The 18606-nt window shown below is 48.0% G+C and overlaps 10 protein-coding genes across 11 annotated transcripts; 7 read left to right on the forward strand and 3 right to left on the reverse strand.

Moving 5' to 3' along the window:
* Positions 1 to 2: 2 nt before the first annotated feature.
* E1B28_000992 (uncharacterized protein) lies at positions 3 to 296 on the reverse strand (the record flags this gene model as incomplete). The annotated part of the gene is made up of 2 exons (XM_043146884.1): positions 3 to 61; positions 110 to 296. 2 exons carry the CDS (start codon positions 294 to 296, stop codon positions 3 to 5), a joined length of 246 nt encoding a protein of 81 aa, XP_043015589.1.
* Positions 297 to 656: 360 nt separating this feature from the next.
* On the forward strand, positions 657 to 1902 carry E1B28_000993 (uncharacterized protein; the record flags this gene model as incomplete). The annotated part of the gene is made up of 8 exons (XM_043146885.1): positions 657 to 754; positions 817 to 923; positions 978 to 1146; positions 1210 to 1255; positions 1312 to 1371; positions 1429 to 1550; positions 1599 to 1725; positions 1774 to 1902. 8 exons carry the CDS (start codon positions 657 to 659, stop codon positions 1900 to 1902), a joined length of 858 nt encoding a protein of 285 aa, XP_043015590.1.
* Positions 1903 to 1993: 91 nt separating this feature from the next.
* E1B28_000994 (uncharacterized protein) lies at positions 1994 to 3119 on the forward strand (the record flags this gene model as incomplete). Its single annotated transcript, XM_043146886.1, has 8 exons — positions 1994 to 1999; positions 2053 to 2204; positions 2253 to 2310; positions 2359 to 2502; positions 2550 to 2712; positions 2769 to 2777; positions 2828 to 2884; positions 2938 to 3119. The coding sequence occupies 8 exons, from the start codon at positions 1994 to 1996 to the stop codon at positions 3117 to 3119; spliced, it is 771 nt and encodes a 256-aa protein (XP_043015591.1).
* Positions 3120 to 3373: 254 nt separating this feature from the next.
* On the forward strand, positions 3374 to 5403 carry E1B28_000995 (uncharacterized protein). Its single transcript, XM_043146887.1, has 3 exons — positions 3374 to 3667; positions 3724 to 4568; positions 4624 to 5403. The coding sequence occupies exons 1-3, from the start codon at positions 3450 to 3452 to the stop codon at positions 5142 to 5144; spliced, it is 1584 nt and encodes a 527-aa protein (XP_043015592.1). The 5' UTR covers positions 3374 to 3449; the 3' UTR covers positions 5145 to 5403.
* Positions 5404 to 5485: 82 nt separating this feature from the next.
* On the forward strand, positions 5486 to 8365 carry E1B28_000996 (uncharacterized protein; the record flags this gene model as incomplete). Its single annotated transcript, XM_043146888.1, has 6 exons — positions 5486 to 5892; positions 5949 to 6157; positions 6208 to 6291; positions 6357 to 6397; positions 6459 to 6554; positions 6611 to 8365. The coding sequence occupies exons 1-6, from the start codon at positions 5504 to 5506 to the stop codon at positions 8363 to 8365; spliced, it is 2574 nt and encodes an 857-aa protein (XP_043015593.1). The 5' UTR covers positions 5486 to 5503.
* A 373-nt stretch (positions 8366 to 8738) lies between these two features.
* Positions 8739 to 11201, reverse strand: E1B28_000997 (uncharacterized protein; the record flags this gene model as incomplete). Its single annotated transcript, XM_043146889.1, has 6 exons — positions 11052 to 11201; positions 10957 to 10994; positions 10220 to 10893; positions 9317 to 10156; positions 8918 to 9265; positions 8739 to 8858 (listed from the first exon to the last, which is right to left on the reverse strand). The coding sequence occupies exons 1-6, from the start codon at positions 11096 to 11098 to the stop codon at positions 8739 to 8741; spliced, it is 2067 nt and encodes a 688-aa protein (XP_043015594.1). The 5' UTR covers positions 11099 to 11201.
* Positions 11202 to 11349: 148 nt separating this feature from the next.
* On the reverse strand, positions 11350 to 12187 carry E1B28_000998 (uncharacterized protein). Its single transcript, XM_043146890.1, has 4 exons — positions 12141 to 12187; positions 12018 to 12079; positions 11583 to 11962; positions 11350 to 11528 (listed from the first exon to the last, which is right to left on the reverse strand). Exons 2-4 carry the CDS (start codon positions 12060 to 12062, stop codon positions 11519 to 11521), a joined length of 435 nt encoding a protein of 144 aa, XP_043015595.1. The 5' UTR covers positions 12063 to 12079; positions 12141 to 12187; the 3' UTR covers positions 11350 to 11518.
* An 86-nt stretch (positions 12188 to 12273) lies between these two features.
* Positions 12274 to 13382, forward strand: E1B28_000999 (uncharacterized protein). Its single transcript, XM_043146891.1, has 3 exons — positions 12274 to 12311; positions 12369 to 12495; positions 12547 to 13382. Exons 1-3 carry the CDS (start codon positions 12294 to 12296, stop codon positions 13236 to 13238), a joined length of 837 nt encoding a protein of 278 aa, XP_043015596.1. The 5' UTR covers positions 12274 to 12293; the 3' UTR covers positions 13239 to 13382.
* A 156-nt stretch (positions 13383 to 13538) lies between these two features.
* On the forward strand, positions 13539 to 16016 carry E1B28_001000 (uncharacterized protein). 2 transcript variants are annotated; one of them, XM_043146892.1, is made up of 16 exons: positions 13539 to 13945; positions 13995 to 14162; positions 14222 to 14310; positions 14361 to 14425; positions 14484 to 14533; positions 14584 to 14655; positions 14711 to 14744; positions 14796 to 14877; positions 14924 to 14985; positions 15042 to 15177; positions 15235 to 15289; positions 15354 to 15368; positions 15424 to 15600; positions 15658 to 15718; positions 15787 to 15791; positions 15855 to 16016. In XM_043146892.1, exons 1-16 carry the CDS (start codon positions 13603 to 13605, stop codon positions 15902 to 15904), a joined length of 1464 nt encoding a protein of 487 aa, XP_043015597.1. In that variant the 5' UTR covers positions 13539 to 13602; the 3' UTR covers positions 15905 to 16016. The 2 variants fall into 2 exon arrangements, with proteins under 2 accessions (XP_043015597.1, XP_043015598.1); XM_043146893.1 differs by having other exon boundaries at positions 15424 to 15553; positions 15667 to 15718.
* Positions 16017 to 17233: 1217 nt separating this feature from the next.
* On the forward strand, positions 17234 to 18596 carry E1B28_001001 (uncharacterized protein). The gene is made up of 2 exons (XM_043146894.1): positions 17234 to 17717; positions 17772 to 18596. The coding sequence occupies exons 1-2, from the start codon at positions 17285 to 17287 to the stop codon at positions 18518 to 18520; spliced, it is 1182 nt and encodes a 393-aa protein (XP_043015599.1). The 5' UTR covers positions 17234 to 17284; the 3' UTR covers positions 18521 to 18596.
* Positions 18597 to 18606: the final 10 nt, after the last annotated feature.

Consider the following 18606-nt stretch of genomic DNA (forward strand, 5'->3'; position numbering starts at 1 on the left):
GGTCAATCTTTTTTGGAAAGAAAGGCTTTGCCCAAGCCCAAACGAGTGTAACGGGCATAAGCTGAATGAAATTCAGTTAGGGGCAGGGAACAAAACAATGGAAACGGACCCCAATAGCTCCATCGCCTTCCAAGCCATTTACCGACCAGGGGAAGGAGTACCAAAGAGAGAAGTTGTTGGAGCTGACGAAGACTTTCTTCCCATTCCTCCTGGGCTTGTGCTAGCTGATATTCGTCGTCGTCGAGGTAAGAGCCGTCGTCGCTATCGTCGATATCGGACACGAACGAAGGTTGCATGGTCGTCGCTGTCAACTTCAACGATGCGTGCCTCCGGATGGTTTACTCCGTAACTGCCGGTGCTCCGGAACACACGAGGCCGACTCTCCGAAATAAATTATTTTATTTCAGTCTGTGCCGAAATATTGGGCCGGCACCGGAACCTCGTCACGTGTACACTGACAGCTTGTTCCGAACCTCCAACTCCTCCATTTCATTCTGGAGAGTAGACCTGGCTTTTATACTACAGTTTCAGGTACTTGATTGCAGCTTTGCGTTTTTGATCCTCAGGGCAATTCAATTCAAGTTCCTCCCAGAATTATTCAACATCAGAACGCCTGTACAAGGCTACGAGCACCAGGCTGTTAGCAAAGCATACCCATGACGAGCACTAGAGGTCGCCTGGTGGGCCAGCCATTACTCTATGCAGTCTCTGTCTTTGCAAGTTTGGGAGTGTTTCTATTCGGATATGATCAAGGGTACGTCTCTGCAACCCTTAGGCAACCTTCAGCGAGACCATATTCTTACCCAACTCTTGAAGTGTGATGAGTGGGATCATAACCGGTCCTCACTTCCGCGCCTACTTCAAAAACCCCGATGCGTTTCAGATTGGAACTATGGTCGCTGTATTGGAGGTCGGTGCTTTCAGTAAGTTCAAGCTTGGTGCGGGTCGTGCGCTTCACCTGACACTGAGGAATGTAGTCACGGCCGTTGCTGCAGGCAGAGTTGGAGATATCATCGGCCGTAAGGGCACACTCTTCTGTGGCGCACTTGTCTTCACAGTTGGCGGTGTTGTTCAGACGTTTACGAACGGGTTTGGGATCATGATCTTGGGTCGAGTTATTAGCGGTTTCGGTGTCGGCCTTCTCTCGTGAGTCGACCCAAGTTGTCTACCTTCCCTATGCGTCGTTGACTGGTCTTATTCACGTAATAGCACCATCGTCCCAATCTATCAAAGCGAGATTTCCCCACCCAATCATGTGCGTGTATTTCCTCTACTCACCGAGTAAACGTGATATACTTCCGTCCCTCATAGAGAGGTGCCTTGGCGTGCGTCGAGTTCACTGGAAACATCATTGGTTATTCCTTCTCAGTGGTACGCTTGTCTGTGTCTCTGGCATGAGCTCTAAATAGCTGATGATGTTGTTGGTAGTGGTTTGACTACTTCTGTTCTTTCATCGAGAATGACTGGTCTTGGAGACTCCCCCTATTTATGCAATGCATAATAGGTGCCATCCTTGCGGGTGGCTCTTTACTCCTGCCAGAGAGTCCACGGTAATCACCCTGTTTCCCTACGTTGTGAGAGACTTATCCGCTTTGCAGGTGGCTGATAGACATCGATCAGGACGAAGCTGGAATGAAGATAATCGCAGACCTTCATGGTGGCGACCCGGATGATCTTGGTGCCTTGGCCGAATTCCGGGAGATCAAGGACAAGGTCATGGAAGAAGTGAGTCATGTAACTTACCACCTCGAACATCTCCCCATGTCCCTCCAGAGAGGTCAACCCCGCTCCTATGCAGTAATGTGGGTCAAGTACAAGCGTCGTGTATTACTTGCCATGTCTTCTCAAGCATTTGCTCAACTGGCGAGTCTTCCAGGAAACATTGTAGATCAAATTTACTAACGGCTTCTCCAGAACGGAATTAATGGTATCTCCTAACCTTTTTCTGTCGTTTTTGTGCTGACAAAACTTTGAAAAATAGTGATCTCGTACTATGCCCGTGGGTGTCTTTGAACCGACTCCAGAGTTGCGCTTCTGATCTTTGATGTACAGCTCGTGTATTTGAAGGTGCAGCAAAGTCATTTTAGGTTTGAGTTTCTAAGTAAACTCACATCGTCCCTCTCAGAGGCTGGATGGATCGGCCGTGAAGCCATTCTCATGACGGGCATCAACTCGCTGATATATGTTCTCAGTACGCTTCCACCGTGCGTCGCAAGTCTCTTCTCGATTAAGTGCCGCTAATACCACGTTAGATGGATCCTGGTCGATCACTGGGGACGTCGGGCCATTTTGCTTTCGGGAGCAGTCATAGTAGGCAGGATTCTTACCTGTTGTACACTTGCTAATCTTATGCCTCAGATGGCGATATCGCTGGGAGCTACTGGTTGGTGGATGTACATCGATGTTCCCAAGACACCTAAGGCTGTTGTCATATGTGTAATCATTTACAATGCCGCATTCGGATATAGCTGGGGCCCCATTCCCTGGTTGTACCCTCCAGAGGTATGTTTCGAGTCTCAACCATTTGATTTTTACTCAAGTTCTTCTAGATCATGCCTCTTACTTTCCGCGCGAAAGGTGTCTCACTGTCAACGAGTACGAATTGGGCATTCAATTTTCTTGTTGGGGAGGCCACGCCCATGCTTCAGGAATATATCGGATGGAGGTTGTATCCAATGCACGGCTTTTTCTGTATTTGCAGCTTCATCCTTGGTGAGTCCTCTTATTTTGGCTAGAGAGTCTTCCGAAGTCTGATCAATCCTTTCTAGTCTATTTCCGTAAGTCTACCTCTCTTGCCTTCGCCACATTGCCTCAATTGTACTTCTAGTCTATCCGGAGACCAAAGGAGTGCCGCTGGAAGAAATGGATGTCGTTTTTGGGGAAGGTAATGTATACCAGTGTGCGTTGAGTTGCCATTTATTCAATTTGTTTCTCTAGACGCTCGAGAAGAGGCGGAAGACAACGCGTCGACTCTCAACGAAGTTATTACAGAAAGAACATCTCTACTTTCAGACAGATCTGATGCCAGCCACCAAGCCATCAACACTGTATCCCGCAGACGCCCTACTTCTCGTAAATCATGGCTCGGTCGAGTCTTTCGAGGCGGCAATCAACCTTAGTTACATGATTTCCGGCACTTGCGATCGATAACGCCAACCACCCATTCAAGCCTTCGGGAGTACGAAGACTCTCCGCAAGACCCGTGCGCCGTTGGTTTGGAGTGGTTGGTATGCCTCGCGGATTACTTATGTGTTTGATGATATTCCCTCCATGTATGATTTCTTTCAACCAAAGTCTTGCAAAGATCTGTGAAAAACAATAATATACATAAGTGGCGAGTCTGTCATTGGGGTTACCGCTCACGTGGTAACATGAAAACTTTTGCTGCAACAGCCATCCGGGAAAGTTGTGGCGCCTCACCATGGCTCAGATCCAGCAATTTTCGTCGAATGAGTCGCATGGTTGAAGCGCTGGCTGAGAAGGAATCTGTTCAGAGAGCACATGTTCAGCCTACATTCGAAGCTTTAGGTCTCCATTCACACTTGGTGAAGGCTATCCGCGCGGCGTTTCCAAAAGTGGAGTTTCCAACCGCAACGCAGATCCAACTTATTCCTGCTATTCATAACAAGAAGGATATCATTCTGCAGGATGAAACTGGATCGGGAAAGTGTGTCCTCGCATCACTCTCGTCGTTTTGAATACATATTCACGTATTCCATTTAGAACTTTTGGTCTCGTACTTGCTTCTCTGAACAAGCCGAGACTGACGTATAGCGATTACGATGTTCCTTCAATCACCACCATCTTTCTGGTACCGCACCGAGATCTCGCCTTCCAAATACGCCATTGGATCCAAAAGATCACAGAGTGCTCTAGTACCACACCGCCGCGTCTGGATCAAGTAGCACAGGTCCTTGTACGCGACGGACAGATGCACTTGCAGTCTGGACTGGAACAGCTTCTGAAGACCCCACCCCACGTTCTTATTGCGACTCCTGCCAGCCTTCTCGAAGTCCTACAAAAGCAGGATGATATCATCGACTTCAGTCGAGTGTCTGCAGTCGTTGTGGATGAGGTGGATGATCTCATTGAAACGATCCCAGACACAAAGACCGCATTAGTTGAAAAGATTCGGAAGAGGATTGCCAGACATCCGGGGCCGACGAGACAGCTGTTGGATATCATCTACAGTAAACGGAAAAGGTTTACTGCGAAGAATCGAGAAGAGTTTGTGGACGAACCGTATCAAACTCCACAGCTTATACTCTCCAGTGCAACTATACGACGTCATCTGAAAGAGTACTTTTTCGGGGAAAGTGGGATCGTTAAAGGAGATGTCGTGAAGGTTCGTGGTACCGTCCTCCCTTTACATGTGAAGGAAATGTTGGCTACCTCAGTATTGCATACCGACATCTCTCATCATGTTCTCGTTGTTTCTGATAAAACCATCGAGAATCTTGCCGGTGCGGCGGAGGCGCCTGATAGAGAGGATGTTCTGAAGCCTTCTCCTGACGAAGAGCCTGCGCCGACCCCGGTCAAAACGGAGGCGGAACTTGAAAGGGAACTAGGTGAGTTTCCAGTTGTACGTGTACTTCTCGGTTCGATGTTCATTTTGACTCCAAGGATTCTCAATGACTCCCTCACCTTTCAATCAGAACTCATTGGAAGCTGTGGCAGCTGCGTTTGCACTGTATGTACCCTCAGTTGCGCTCCTAGTCATCCCGGGGGCTACTTCGATCTACCGTGCTGTTTACGATCTTCGTGCTCTCGGCGTCAACGCCTACAACGTGGACATGCTCGCGGAGCACAAAGGTCGATTGCATCTTTTGAGTGGGGATGCTACAAGGTTCAAGTCGAACCCAACACTTTTTGTAGCCTCTGTCGCGGCCATCAGAGGTCTAGACCTACCTGAACTGCAACACGTCTTCATCCTGGGTACTCTGGGCCTCGAAGGGACAGACATAACCAGTCGGACACTGGATACATACATACACGTGGCAGGACGGGTTGGACGGTTTGGCAAAAAAGGGAGGGTCATATCAATTATAGATGGGGAACAGAACGACCAACAGGAGGTGAAGCGAATGGACAAGATATTGAAGAGACTTGGAATACAGCCAATGAAGCTAAAAGAATTTTCGTAACGTTGGAGGCGTAGCGGTCACAGTTCACCGTTTCAGAACCGTTTCAGAAAAGTGCGTGGCCGACGGCGAATTACCTTAGTTGAATGGCGTTTCGTTTCAAAACGGACATAGACTGAAACGGTGGTTTGAACCGCACTCAGACTGTGATACTGGTCTGGTAATATTACGTCTTTATTGTAGAACGGAAAGGTTGAAGGACTTCATATACGAAAACGAATTAAGAGCACGGGACCCAATTCGGGGAAGCTAATTTTGTGGGTAGAAAAACCGTTGGGAATCCGCGGTCAAAGTTAGCCTTGATTGAACCCACACGTCAGGTCGCCACATCACAACTGTCTTCCCTTTCACCCACCACCATCATGCGGCCTTCCCTTGTGCCCGTGTCCTTGGGCATACTGTCGCTCTTTTCTTCGTTGATAGCGGCTCAGTCCACGACCAATACTCGGACGCAGAGTCAGACTGCTTCTTCGCCCACTGTCACCACCTCGCTAAGCTCAGGTTCGGTTACTATTACGACCTCAACAACTCAGAATGGGCGTGTCTCCCAGTTTACCACCGTCGTTCCAACAAGTGCCAATATAACTATAACATTGTCAGCGACGCCGACTTCAACTGGAACTCCCTCAGTCTCAGCCACACCAGATCCTATCCTTCTCGATACAAAGCTCGATCCTGCCTTTGGTGTCCTTGGAGCAATTCTTATCATCACAGGTCTTCCGAGTGCTTTTTGGGGACACAAGAATCGATGGTGTGTGCCCTCTTGCTCTGTATAGCCTTTCTGTTCCTCAACGCCAATGTATATAGGACATCATTCTTCTTGATTGGATTTTACACTTTGTCCTTAGTGTGTTTTGTGCTTATCCTCAAGTTTGGTGTTCTTTCCGCCGTCAATCCCCCGAGTAAGACCGTCAGAGGCATGTTCGTTCTGGCTTCATCCGTTGCCGGCATTGCAGGAGGCGCAATTGCTATCTTCTTCTGGAAAGCTGCTCGGTATGGAATCGGAGGGTGGGGAGGTCAGTCAATTCTCACGGTGTCTGTTATGCTCGTAACTAACAATTACCAGGCTTTGCCGTTGGACTTTGGGTACAATGTTTCCACGATGGGGGTCTCATAAAACCCATAGGCTTCAGATGGATCCTGTACATGGGTACCTACTCTTGCAACTTCGTCTGAGCTGACCGAACGTCCTTATTGACTTCAAATTGCTTCCAGGTTGCGCGGTTGTCGGATTTACTCTGTGCACTATTCCCAAGGTACAACTTTCACCTCGTGTCTATTCACGAGCTTTATAATAGTTGATACCATGACTTCTAGATTCACTACCACGTACTTCTATGTTCGACTGCGATTGTGGGTGCCTCTGCTCTCATGCTTGGGATCGATTGCTTCACGACTGCAAACCTGAAAGAGGTGACGATACGGTTATCTGTTGTTGTGTATAATCCAAGGCTGACACAAGCTCCCAGTTCTACGTCTGGAATCTTGGCTTCAATGAGCTTTTTACCAAGTTTACGAGTAATGGTATACAGTTCCCGGTCACGCAAGTCATGCAGATTGAACTGGGGCTGATGGGTGCTTTGACTTTGATTGGAATTTCCGTTCAATTAAGGGTCCTCCGGGTACTGCAATACAAACTACGGGAGATTACAGTTGAGCAAAAGCAACGAGACGAAGAAGCCGAAGCCCAGGCTTCCTCACGACTTGCCCTCCTCGACCGCGAAAGGGACGAATGGGAGAAAGATCATAGCATGAACAAGCATGGCCGCCAGTTCAGTAGTCTTTCTACTGGCACGCCGCTCATGAAAGACCATGATGGCTCGGCATCTCCAACCACACCGGAACGTCGTTCTGATGTCACACATGTCGGAGACTCTCGACCACGCTATCACTCAGGCGTATCCGAGTTTATGGCTGCTCCAATCCCTGACCAAGATCTCAAACGTGCTGCCAGACATACACAAGGTCCCGGTGTTCTTCCAGCACTTGATTTGGGTTGGGGACTGAAAGAAGACGTCCCAGACGACTTCATGGCTGCGGGTGATGGACCGAAAAAGCCACTTTCTCCTGAAGATGCGGAGACTCTTAGGCGGAAGGAGGGGTTAAAGGCTGAGATTGACAGCATTCGTAGATCCATTGAGGCTCTTAAATCTGGTACTCCAGAGCCATCTTCGTCGCTTGGATCCCGCCGTCCTTCCTTGACCTCCCGCCGTACTTTAAGCATTGATGCTGGTAGCGCACTTCTTCCTCCCCATTCTTCTCATGCTCGTCCTCCTCGAGAGAGAGATCCCCGTGCTCGTACGCATTCGATGGAACTTCTAGGTCAGAACGCTTATGGGGAATCCATAAGCCGGCCCTCAAGTGCCCCTCTACGGGAGCTCGAGTGGGATGCTTATGTTCAAGATCGTAAGCTTCTCCAACCACCTGCTGGTATCACCGCTCCTATCGTCACCACTCCCGTAAACCTCCCCACAACCTCGTCTCGGATTCAGGTCCCCCCTGCCGTAGCTGAGGCGATCAACCAACGCAAGCGACGTGAAAGTGCTCTCGGTGTTGGCAATGGAGAACCTCGTAATGATTCCTCCGAAGACATTCCTCTTTCAGACATGATGCACCATAAACGGAGAAGCTCCACAGGTGGTAATATCCCTGTCACTATCTTGCCGCCGAAGAAGCAAATAGCTACACCTACTCCTCAACGACCTCCCACTCACACCAAGACATTTGAAGAGCTCAATGAACGTCATCGAGAAAAGATGAGGGATCTTCAAGGACCCTTGACGAATGCTGAGAACGAACAGGCACACCTGCAAGCGGCCAAAAAGCGATGGGAGAGGTCAAAGGCACTGGAGAAAGAGGCAGTCACGAAGAGACAGGCTGAGAAGGCGGCACAGCTGGAGAAGCGAAAAAGGAACGAGGACGAAACAGAGCGATTAGGCGGCCGACAGAGATCGACCTTCACCGGAGATAGCAGCAGACGACACTCTCGCTCGTTGAGCGCAGACCGGCTGGCAGCGTTAGGAACTACCTCCAACAATAAAAGATTGTCGATGTTGAAAGTCGAAGACTGGCAGAGATACCAGCAAGAGGTGGAGCCCGCTCGACCGTCACGAACCGGTTCAGGTTCCGGACGCGATTCACGGGCGTTTGCCTCAGAGAGTGTCCCTTTCCCAGCCGGTCGTGGTGTTCATGTTCGGCATAAAAGCAGGGACCCCCCTAGTTGATCGAATATTGCACGAGTCTTAATACTTTCATACCACTCTTTCCTAATGGGAAAGCCACCAATTAAACGGCATCAGTCGTGGACTTTGTATTTTACACCTATCTCCTGCCACTCGTTTATCACTCGCATGGACTTCGCATCGCTTCATCCATATATTAAGTCTTCGTTTTGTAATCAAACTCTCATCAGAGGTCAGCAATAATTGGTCAGCTTCTCTTTGTCTACTTGCATACCTTCATTTTTTCGTCGTAACAAACCATTCGTCCTGGACTCACTATGCAAGGAGTGTCAATGTGTTTTCGTTTTCCGTGCTTTTCATTACAATCTAATGCTCAAACATGCATGTAACAATTCAGATCCAATCGAGAACCAGGTCACGAAATGCTTTGCCCAAGAGAATCTCCGCTCTGGGCTATTGACTCGCACTTTGCAAGAATCTGATGGTGGTGCTTCTGATTGAACTCCTTCCAAGACAAGGCAGTTTTACAACGAGCCTAAATGATGTTGTCAGAAATGATATTGCCTTCCGTTGCCACGAGCCGAACAAATTTACCTGACTGGTAAGAAGAGCCCAAAATGCTTTTTCATCTTGTTCATCGTCGCTAACCTGAGATTGCCTGCTCATAAGAAAATTCGCAAGGACCTTCATGTCGTCTTGTATTTGAGCTTCGGATACCGAGTCATCTGTGGTAATTTCGTCCGTTTTCCGACGTTTGCTAGCTCTCTGGATCTCAGCATCACCGCTCCGCGCTTTTCCTTGACTTTGAGCGCTTGCCTGAGCGCCTGAGTGTAGATTCTTCCGATACAAAATCCCCGCTCGTTTCCTGGTCGCATCTATCTCCAAGCGCATCGGGCCCGAATTTAACGTTGTCAACCACGAATTGAAAGTATGATGTGGCATCTAGTTAGAAAATAAAAATAATGAAAAAATGGATCTATCAGTCTCACCTACTTTGTCGTGCATTTTTTGAGCTAGAGTTGTGATCCCCATTTCATAATCCTGTCCGAATAACACCTGAACGTAGCGAAGTACATATTCCTTCTCGATGGGAGGATATTGGTATTTTCCATCTGCCCTTTGAACACGCGTGTGCACTGGAGGTGGTGAAGGCGAGCGTTCACAGGATTGGTGAGTAAGGTCACTCTGCGTCCGCTTGGTGTTTGTATCTGCTACCTTCATCAGCTTCTTTTTCTCTTCATGTTTTGCTTTCTCGTCTTCGTCCTTGTGAGATGCATTCTTTACCTTCGTCGACTTCTCTTTCTTATCTTGGTCTCCGCGAGTTATTTTCTTTTTCTTTTTGATACGAACCGGTTGTTCTTCTTGCGCCTCGGACAGTTCACGAGGCTGAGGTCGACTTGCAGAGGGGACCACAGATCGGGGGTTGATTGGGGATTCGGGGCGGTTCTGAGACTTAAATCGGGCAGCAGACAGTGACAGTACCGAGGACTGGGATCTTGCCGAAAGTCGGGAATGGGAGGATGACTTTGGGGGTACTGAAGAGCGGGATGATTTCATGTAAGAGCCAGGAGTGGGGGACTTCGATGACTGGAAACAGGTCGTGGGCCCCTTCTTTTCTTTCCCCCGACCTCTGCGTGGGAGTCGTTGCAAGAGGAAGGAAGTATGGTCGAACAAAACACCATGTTCAACGCAGTCATGCACAAATGACATGCTAACCGCGAGCTTATTTGCTGTAACGCAGGATTCCAACAATGGTTTGTAGATCTTTGACTTGGATTGCAGTATCGAGTAATCAGCGTCGGCTTGGTTGGGCTTGATGATTCCACCGTGAGTCTGAATTGTGAATCCGGTAAACCTGACAAGGCGCCGGAGGAAGGGTTGGAACTATCCGCATACCTTGATTTTACTGACAATCGCCCCACGATTGGTCATGTCAATTTGAACAAAAAAAGAAAGTGGAGAGCCATCTTCGGATTCAAAGATGCGACTTGGGTCAGAGGGAGTACTGATAATCACTGGTAAAGAATTTCGGGCATCTGGAGGAGTGGATGACGAAGATGACCCCAACGACACGCTAGGCGAAGGCGATCGAGAGATACACGACATTTTACCTCTCGGTGAATCTGGGGAATGAATTGGGGTAGATGTACGGGATTGGACGCTTGTCGAAGGAGCTGGAATCTCTATATTAGGTTGCATTGATCCTAGGTTGTGTCTGAGAACATCTGCTAAGGCCATGAGAAATCTTTCTTGGTCTGGGGCATTCCCTACAAACGAAGGTAGACTGGGCTGGTAAACCGAGGCAGATTGAACTCCTATCGGAAACTGCATGGAATATGGAATTCCAAAAGATTGTAAGGAATACAGACTAGGCATAGCATCGTCCTTTTGGATCGCGGACGGTGGTGGCACAAATCCAGCTGATGGTGGAGGCTCTTGAGAATCGCGGTAGATGATGTTTGGCTGGGATGAGTCTGAGACGTTGAACGGAAAAGACGAATCGGAGAGAGACGAAGAGCTTGCAGTAGACGGTTGAGTAATGGATTCTTCGAGGGGTGGGACTGTTCCTCCTGCAGAGAGCAAATTGTGTCCATCGTACATTATTTTACGCGTATAACTGCTCATGGAAATACCTCTATTCCTTCGTCGAGGAGGTAGCAAGGAATGATCCCTTGATGGGCTGACTTGAGCGAGACAGTTGATAAGTATCGACACTGCAACAACTCACCCCATGTCACTCCCATTATCTTTTTCTTCGATGGTATTGGAGTCCATCCTCAAATTTCAGATTGTGGTTGTATAAGAGTTGTAAAATCCGAAGCTCGACGGTCGAAAAGAAGTTCAGATCAGTTGCTTTCGAAGGCGCGTCTCTGAGCCGTTGCACGACTACTCACGTCACGTGACTCCTATACTCCGCAACATAAGGTATGATTGTCATATGTCAATAGGGGGGACTTGTTTGTATAAACACAAGCCGCTTCCAAGAAATTGAATGTTTGTCGAGTTATTTCTCAAAAACACAATCAGGCCACACGGATCGTTCATCCTGAATATATAAACATTCATACACCGCCATATTTGCGACCAAATATTCATGAGGGGCCAAAAAGATATGTGCCATTATTATAGTGCCAAGGGCACACAGCGATTAAAATGGGGGCATGAGTGCAAGGCATATAAGAACGACGGCATCGTTTAACGGTAACTGAACATGAATATTAGCAATCGTGATTGTACCATTAAGGTTTTGAGCACGTACCTCTTCTGTCTGCGAGCACGAGCACCTCCACCTCCAAACTTCTTGGGCTCCATCCGTCTGGGGTCGGCGATGAGTAGTGTTCGGTCATATGCCACTAGCTTCTTTTTGAGCTCCATTGCACTGTATGCATCTGAGTTCTTGGCATGATAGGCAACCAGTGCCTTTGCGATGGCTTGTCTAATAGCATAGACCTGGGAAGTATGCCCACCACCCTTGACACGAACACGAATATCCATAGGGGCGAAGTGGTCTTCTCCTGCGACGAGGACGGCTTCGTAAACTTTCATACGCATAGTCTCAGGTTGAATGAGGTTGATTGGTGAGCCATTGATACGGATGAGCCCACGGCCTTCCTTCGCGTGTGCGACGGCGGTAGCGGTCTGGGATTATCAGAAGAATAAGTATTTCCTTCAATCTCCATCTTCAAGTCCATACCTTCTTTTTGCCGAAAGTTTGAACGGCCTTTGTTGACGTTGACATTTTGGTGGAGAGACCCGCTAATTAACTTGAGAAAAGATTGAAGAATGAAAAATGATTGTACCGTGGAGAGTAACACACCTTGTCTTGAGGATGTCGAACCCAGCGGCCGGTTACTTTCTGTAGATGGGACTTGCTGACAAATCAGGTAGAAGCCACCCATTTGAACTGTACAGTACTTCGGCAGATACCGACAAGGTCACTTGATTCATCCAGTGTACCTTCTCCGCTCATATGCTCTGGAAAGCCAGCGTATGTTCCCCGTTCACCAAATCTTCTACGTGAATACTTAGTCGTTCTATCTCTTAGCCGCTAACCACAGCACGGATACTCTCACTTTCTGTTGGGAACGGCTGCAGGAATGTCAGACCGACATTGAACGTCCGTTGTCTTACTACGCAGTCAGAAGCAACCGTGTCTGCTCTCCCTTTGGCTGGTGTGTGGTCCTGTCGGTGTAGATCCACGCTCGTACTGAAAACCTTCAAAGCTACAGTTTTTAGTACACCTCTTTACGTCGCTCTCACTCCCGCCTTCAACCAGAAACCCTCTGAGCCGAACCCCAAAGAAAATGTCGTCGCGCTCGACCCTGAAATCTTCAACCATCCCATCCGCCGGGATATCCTCCACCTTGTTGTTACACACTACCGTGACTCCTTGAGACAGGGTTCAGCGAACACCAAGACACGAGGGGAGGTACGAGGTTCAGGCGCCAAAATAAGACCACAAAAAGGCTCGGGTAAAGCGCGTCTGGGTGACGCGCAAAGCCCTATGCTGAGAGGAGGTGGGGTTGCATTTGGCCCAAAGCCTCGAGATTTTAGCACGAAACTGCCGAGGAAGGTTATCCAGATGGGAATGCGCATTGCTCTCAGCGCCAAGGTCCGGGAGCAGAAGTTTGGTGTTATGACCCGTCTAGATTGGCCGAATGGAAGGACGAAATACCTTTCCCAAAGATTGTCTGGCTTCCAGCAGACTCTGTTCATCACAGGCGAAGATCAGGTTTCAACAGGCATTCAACGTGCTATACGGAACATTCCTTTCGTCGCTCTCACTAAAGCTGACGAGGTCAATGTATACGAGTTGCTTCAATGGTCTCGTATCATCCTCGACTGCAAAGCTGTAGAATTCTTTGAACGGACACTAGGGAAAAACAGTCTATACATACCGCCCACCACATCATAGCCTTTCTAGTCTCAAGAGGTTCACTTTTCATTGCCATATAAATTATAGACGTACTGTGCTTGGCTCTGCAATTACATAATGCCTACAGCTGTGGCGTGCTTTCCTGCGGAACGTAATCAATCGAAAGTCCCAAAACTTCTGTACCACTTTCTCGGCTTTACAAAAAAACCTTCATAAACTGAGCTGAGCCATGGCTCAAGCGCTCAGCGCTCAACGCTCAAGACTGAGCGCGAGCGCCGCTAGGAATGAAGTGGTCCTACGTCACACGTGGGGAAAGTAAGGCGGCAGAGGCTGTGCAGGGGTGGCTTTACATATTTATACACTTACTCCGTTACTCTCTTTCTCATTTCTTCCTCTCCACGCCATGATTGTGGACCCGTCTCATTACAGTGATAGTAAAACTCCGACACCGGATCCTCATTCCATCTTACGAACAACCGCTCCTTCAATAATAACGACAACGCCACCAGAAGATGAAGCATTCGACCACAGAAGCATAATGAGCGATAAAACCACCCACAGAAACCTCGTACGTGGTACTAGTACTAGCAACAGGAGCAATAGGGCACCATCGGCTTATGCGAATAACAACTATGTCATTGACGAGGAATCAGCGATTCGGAGCCATCCGAAAGCAGAGCACTCAGAAGCATCGCTAGTGGCCAATGCCGCGCCTATGGGGAGTAGGACGAAGTATCAAAACCTAGGTGAGCATTCATCAGGAAATCTACTCCCTCACTTATCCACGTTGCACAGAGTATGCTGATCCTTACAACTCTGAACATGACGGACTTGTAACCAACGAACGGAATGGTTTTGCAAATACTACATTCGGACGGTTCATAGCCAAAGGTCGATACCCTATGGAACAGAGAATAGAAGATAAGAAACGAGGGATCGGCAGACAAAAGTATCCTTTTGTCGGTACGTCTTCCACCAGTTTCAAGGCCACTGAATCATTGAATACCTTGAATACCACAAAGTATGGTCGTTCAGCGTAATCATGGTCGCCGTAATGATATACGAACTCGTCGTGAATTGGAAGGCCCAAGGAACACCCATATCCTTCAAGGTCTGCCATTACAGTCAATCCGAAGACCACATTCTGACATGTGCCAACAGCCTGTCACAAACGTGATGCTCGGTCCTTCTTGGAGTGCGCTCATCAATGTCGGCGGTCGGTTTCCGTGAGCTCAGATATATATTGTCCTTCTTGATCGAGACTCATTACCCAAACTACAACAGCCCATGCATGAAGTTAGTCAACGGCGCCCCACCGAATGCACTAGTACCCTGTATGATACTCCCACAGCCCTCCTGGATTTTTGTAATGCTTCCAAAACAGGTTTGAACGCGACGACGAACCCTCCCGAGTCAGACCGCTTCTGTACTATCGAAGAAGTGTGTGGATTCGGCGGTGCGTGCTCAGGCTTTTTTGGGATGAACAATCAAAACCCTGACCTACGCCCCAGGTTTCGGTGGCAAGGACCCTAACCAATGGTTCAGGTGTGTTTTTCCACGAGCCTTGCCTACAAAGCTCAACAAAACATTCTCCAGGTTCATAACACCTATATTCTTGCACGCAGGAATAATCCACATATTACTCAATTTGTTTGCTCAGCTGACAATCTCTGCGCAGGTGTGTATCATTATTCCTATGCTAAGTATATCTCACTCCTTCGTAGATTGAGAGAGAAATGGGATCTGGCGGATTCTTAGTCACATATCTTGCTGCTGGCATATTCGGGTAATGTGGTCCCGCTTCAGTATCATTGGACAATAAGCCGACGTTTGTTGCGCTAGAAATATTTTAGGTGGCAATTTCTCTCTTGTCGGTTCTCCGTCAACTGGAGCTAGCGGAGCAATTTTCGGAACCCTCGCTGTTCTTTGGGTCGACCTCTTCGCACACTGGAAGTATCACTACAGGCCTGTTCGCAAGGTTGGCTGTATCAGCTGTGTCCGCTCTTCCCTTCTCGTCTGATGGCGATTCGCTTAGCTTGTTTTCATGATCATCGATCTCGCTGTTGGGATTGCCATTGGGTTCATACCCTGTAAGCGAGGTCTTCTGTCTCACCAGCTCTTCACGGCTTATACTTATCCTCTTCACACCCATAGTTGTCGATAATTTTGGTGCGACATCTGGCCTTCTCGCTCACTGATCTTCCAAACTTATTGACTTCTCAAGCTCACCTTGGTGGACTCTTTATGGGACTCTTGTTCGGGATGATTTTGTACCCCATTATTAGTGAGACAAAGAGGCATAAAACAATTGTGTGGGCCTTCCGCATCACTTCCATCCCAGTGGCTATCATCATGTTTGTGGTTTTGACCAGAAACTTCTACACCTCTGACCCCTATGCCGGTTTGTCATCCTGCTTATTTATTCGTGCGAGAGAAAACTGAGCGTCCCCTCGTATAGCATGCCAAGGTTGCCGATACTTGTCCTGCATACCTAGCAGCATAAACAATCATTGTCAAGGGTTGGTCTTCCGATGATTATTCTTTTTGGGCTGGATACTGACTGTCAATTTGTTGTATTTTGTCATAGGACGGGTAAGTGGTTTTCTACCGCAAATTTGATGCATGAACAAATCCTGATTAATTTATTCCCCGTAGGTATCCCGGACTACGGAAACGCCACTACTAGTTCCGCCAGCACGATATGATACTGCACGGTTGTATTTGAACTTGAGATATTATTTAAGTTACCCAACACTACCATACCCCTGAAATATGTATTTCTGCAATCATTTTATTCAAGACTTGTGATGAATCGCCAACGCTGGTCCTCGTCAGCTGTCCGACTTATTTCATTGTGGTGTTCTGGTTGACACCGAGAGAAAATCTGGCAGCTTCGATCCTCATGCGCGTTCACCACAAAACTTCTGGACTCTGGAGGCGTGCACTCAATGACATGCTCCTTTATGTTATTAAAAATCTAGTTGTCTGAACTTACACTACTACGACATCCATCTCATCCAATTTCTCATAGTTAATTATCGATTGGATAGGTCTTTGCGACGTTGCGCCGAAAGGATGCCCAAACGATCAATTATTATATGCACGCTCTGGGAGCTCTTCAGTTGCCCACCGCTTCAACAGCAACCTCTTGAACGGAGGGTAGTTCGTATACAACGTCGAGACCCAGAGGCCACTTGGTTATGGTCACGGCGATGCTTAATCCCGGGTCAAACCTCAACAGAGAAAACAGAGGCAGGTTCCATAAAAAGTAAATGGGTTATAAAGACGTCGCTGATATTCAGCATTGATTCTCACACATGCTGCGTAATCTATCTATCTATCTATCTATGCTATGGACATTGAATGATATGGAGAACAAGATTGCTGACGTAGATACATGGATCAAGCCACCAACATCTCCATCTCTCGTTGAGATTGATTCCAGCTGTTTGCGTCGCGACGGTCAATGAGGGCCATAACTCGGAAACCGGCACTGAAGTACAGCTACGTCCCGAATGACTGGCCAGAAATGACCGACAGAATACCTGCATACAAGTTGATTCGTCAGTATCACTGAGACAATTTGAAGCGGTAGAAATCTCAGTATTAGCATGGTTGATCTTCACACGTTGTCCTTGGGACAAGTCTGTGCTTGACTTCTATTCGTTGCATCATGGAAAGGGGTGGACAGGGTGGATGACTCACTTTATCTCCAGGCCTGTAAAGAGCTCATTGATCTGCCTGGAAGGAATGGTGTGAGTAGGAGTCGAGATGAAAAGTGTGAAAATCAGAAATTTGGGTATATGATAGAAATTCATGAGCAGAAGCTTCGAAGTAGCGATTCATTTTTTGTCTTCATGAAAGGAAACGAGAGAAAACAAGGACCGAAACGTACCACAGGAGACGGAATAGAAACGGAGCGGTGAAAAAAAATCGGTTTTGAGGCGGAACTTTAGGGCAGGCAACAGTTAACCGATCACGTGAACTGACGCCGTATCTGTGACACAGGGACAGGGACGGCCTTTGCAACTCATTCACCAGCCACTTCCACCAGCTACATAAACGTTCTTTCGGTGGCTACCATCATGGCAATGCTTTCTCCTCCGAACAATCTGTCCTTCCCGCACCGACCAGTAAAGAACTCTCCAGCCGCCTTTGGGTTTGGTTTTGGCTTAGGTTCAATGTCTACGCCGGCGGTGAATTGGCAAACCCAGCCTCTCCTTCAGCCTCAGGGTTCTGGCTTCAATTCATTTGCTTCTATTTCACATAATTCTCCCAGTCGTTCTGCTCAAAAACGACGTTTCGATCCCGATGACGGTTTAGAAAACCTTAGAAATTCTCAAGACGAACGCATGGACAGAAGTCCCACTCCCGAACGTCCGAAAAGGGCTGCTCCAAAGAGAGCTAGAACATCCCCTTCGGCAGATTCGACCAGTCAATCTGACAAGATTTCCAAAGATTCCAACAAGTCTAGAAATGATGCTGCTAATGAGGACGTGGATGTGGGCATGCTGCTTGGTACGTAATGCTTTCGTATGTCCTCAGTCGTCAATTGACTCGTCCATTCGCCAGCGAGCCTGCCATCGCAATCGCTACTCCCTATTTTAACATCGCTCCTTCATCAACAACCCTCACTTAAGCCCCTAGTGCTCTCCTTAATTCCACGACCAACGTTGGAGTCTGCCATCCAGGCATTGGAAGCCTCTGCAAAGAAATTACGTGATGCGTACCCATACTCCAATCAGACACCATTCTCCCAGACCAGTTCTGTTGCGGGATTCGGATTCGGATTCGGGGGTGGATTCAACAATGCGCATACTCAACAGCCTGGCGGAATGCGAGACTCGTACATCCTATCGCGACTGCGGCCCCATATCACTGAGTTCGTGAACGCAACGACATCGTATCTTCCCTATTTCTCTTTATCACCAACGCCGAGCGGCAGCTCGATTCAGCAATCCCATTCTGCATTTCACCGAGACAAAAACCTGCCTGCGGAAACGTTTAGGTTTCTCTATACCCTAACAAATCACATCATCACGCAACCGCCACTCACACAATCATCGTTAGTACCTCATCTGCTGCATAGATTATCGCACGAATGGATGGCATGGGTGGAAAGAGTGGACGTGATTGTGAATCGGGAAGGTGGGATGTTCGGTCGAGAAACAGTAGAGATTTGGGAACGAGGATTAGAGGAATTGGCCACCGGTGCTGATACCAAAATTTGCGGTGAGGTTTTACGGAATGTGAGAGAACGATGGATAACCAAGGTGGGGTGGTTGAGTGGTCGGACTGTTCAACACGCAATGGAGTCTTAATGATGACCATACATACATATTGTCTGTCGAGCGTGCTTGCTTTTTTTCCCATTGGAATGATTAATGTTTCGAATGATGTACAAGAT

The sequence above is a fragment of the Marasmius oreades genome, chromosome 1 (assembly GCF_018924745.1).
Source record: "Marasmius oreades isolate 03SP1 chromosome 1, whole genome shotgun sequence".
NCBI classification, from domain to species: Eukaryota; Fungi; Basidiomycota; class Agaricomycetes; order Agaricales; family Marasmiaceae; genus Marasmius; species Marasmius oreades.

Bases quoted from the DNA above. Each gene is read 5' to 3' on its own strand.
- E1B28_000995 (XM_043146887.1), top strand. From the start codon at position 3,450: ATGAGTCGCATGGTTGAAGCGCTGGCTGAGAAGGAATCTGTTCAGAGA. The intron at 3,668-3,723 runs GTGTGTCCTCGC...TATTCCATTTAG, and splicing joins GATGAAACTGGATCGGGAAA to AACTTTTGGTCTCGTACTTG. The intron at 4,569-4,623 runs GTGAGTTTCCAG...TTTGACTCCAAG, and splicing joins GGAACTTGAAAGGGAACTAG to GATTCTCAATGACTCCCTCA.
- E1B28_000998 (XM_043146890.1), bottom strand. From the start codon at position 12,062: ATGTCAACGTCAACAAAGGCCGTTCAAACTTTCGGCAAAAAGAAG. The intron at 11,963-12,017 runs GTATGGACTTGA...TGATAATCCCAG, and splicing joins AAACTTTCGGCAAAAAGAAG to ACCGCTACCGCCGTCGCACA.
- E1B28_000999 (XM_043146891.1), top strand. The intron at 12,496-12,546 runs GTGTGTGGTCCT...AAACCTTCAAAG, and splicing joins GTCTGCTCTCCCTTTGGCTG to CTACAGTTTTTAGTACACCT.
- E1B28_001000 (XM_043146892.1), top strand. From the start codon at position 13,603: ATGATTGTGGACCCGTCTCATTACAGTGATAGTAAAACTCCGACACCG. The intron at 14,986-15,041 runs GTAATGTGGTCC...TTGTTGCGCTAG, and splicing joins CTTGCTGCTGGCATATTCGG to AAATATTTTAGGTGGCAATT. The intron at 15,178-15,234 runs GTTGGCTGTATC...CGATTCGCTTAG, and splicing joins ACTACAGGCCTGTTCGCAAG to CTTGTTTTCATGATCATCGA.
- E1B28_001001 (XM_043146894.1), top strand. From the start codon at position 17,285: ATGGCAATGCTTTCTCCTCCGAACAATCTGTCCTTCCCGCACCGACCA. The intron at 17,718-17,771 runs GTACGTAATGCT...TCCATTCGCCAG, and splicing joins GGATGTGGGCATGCTGCTTG to CGAGCCTGCCATCGCAATCG.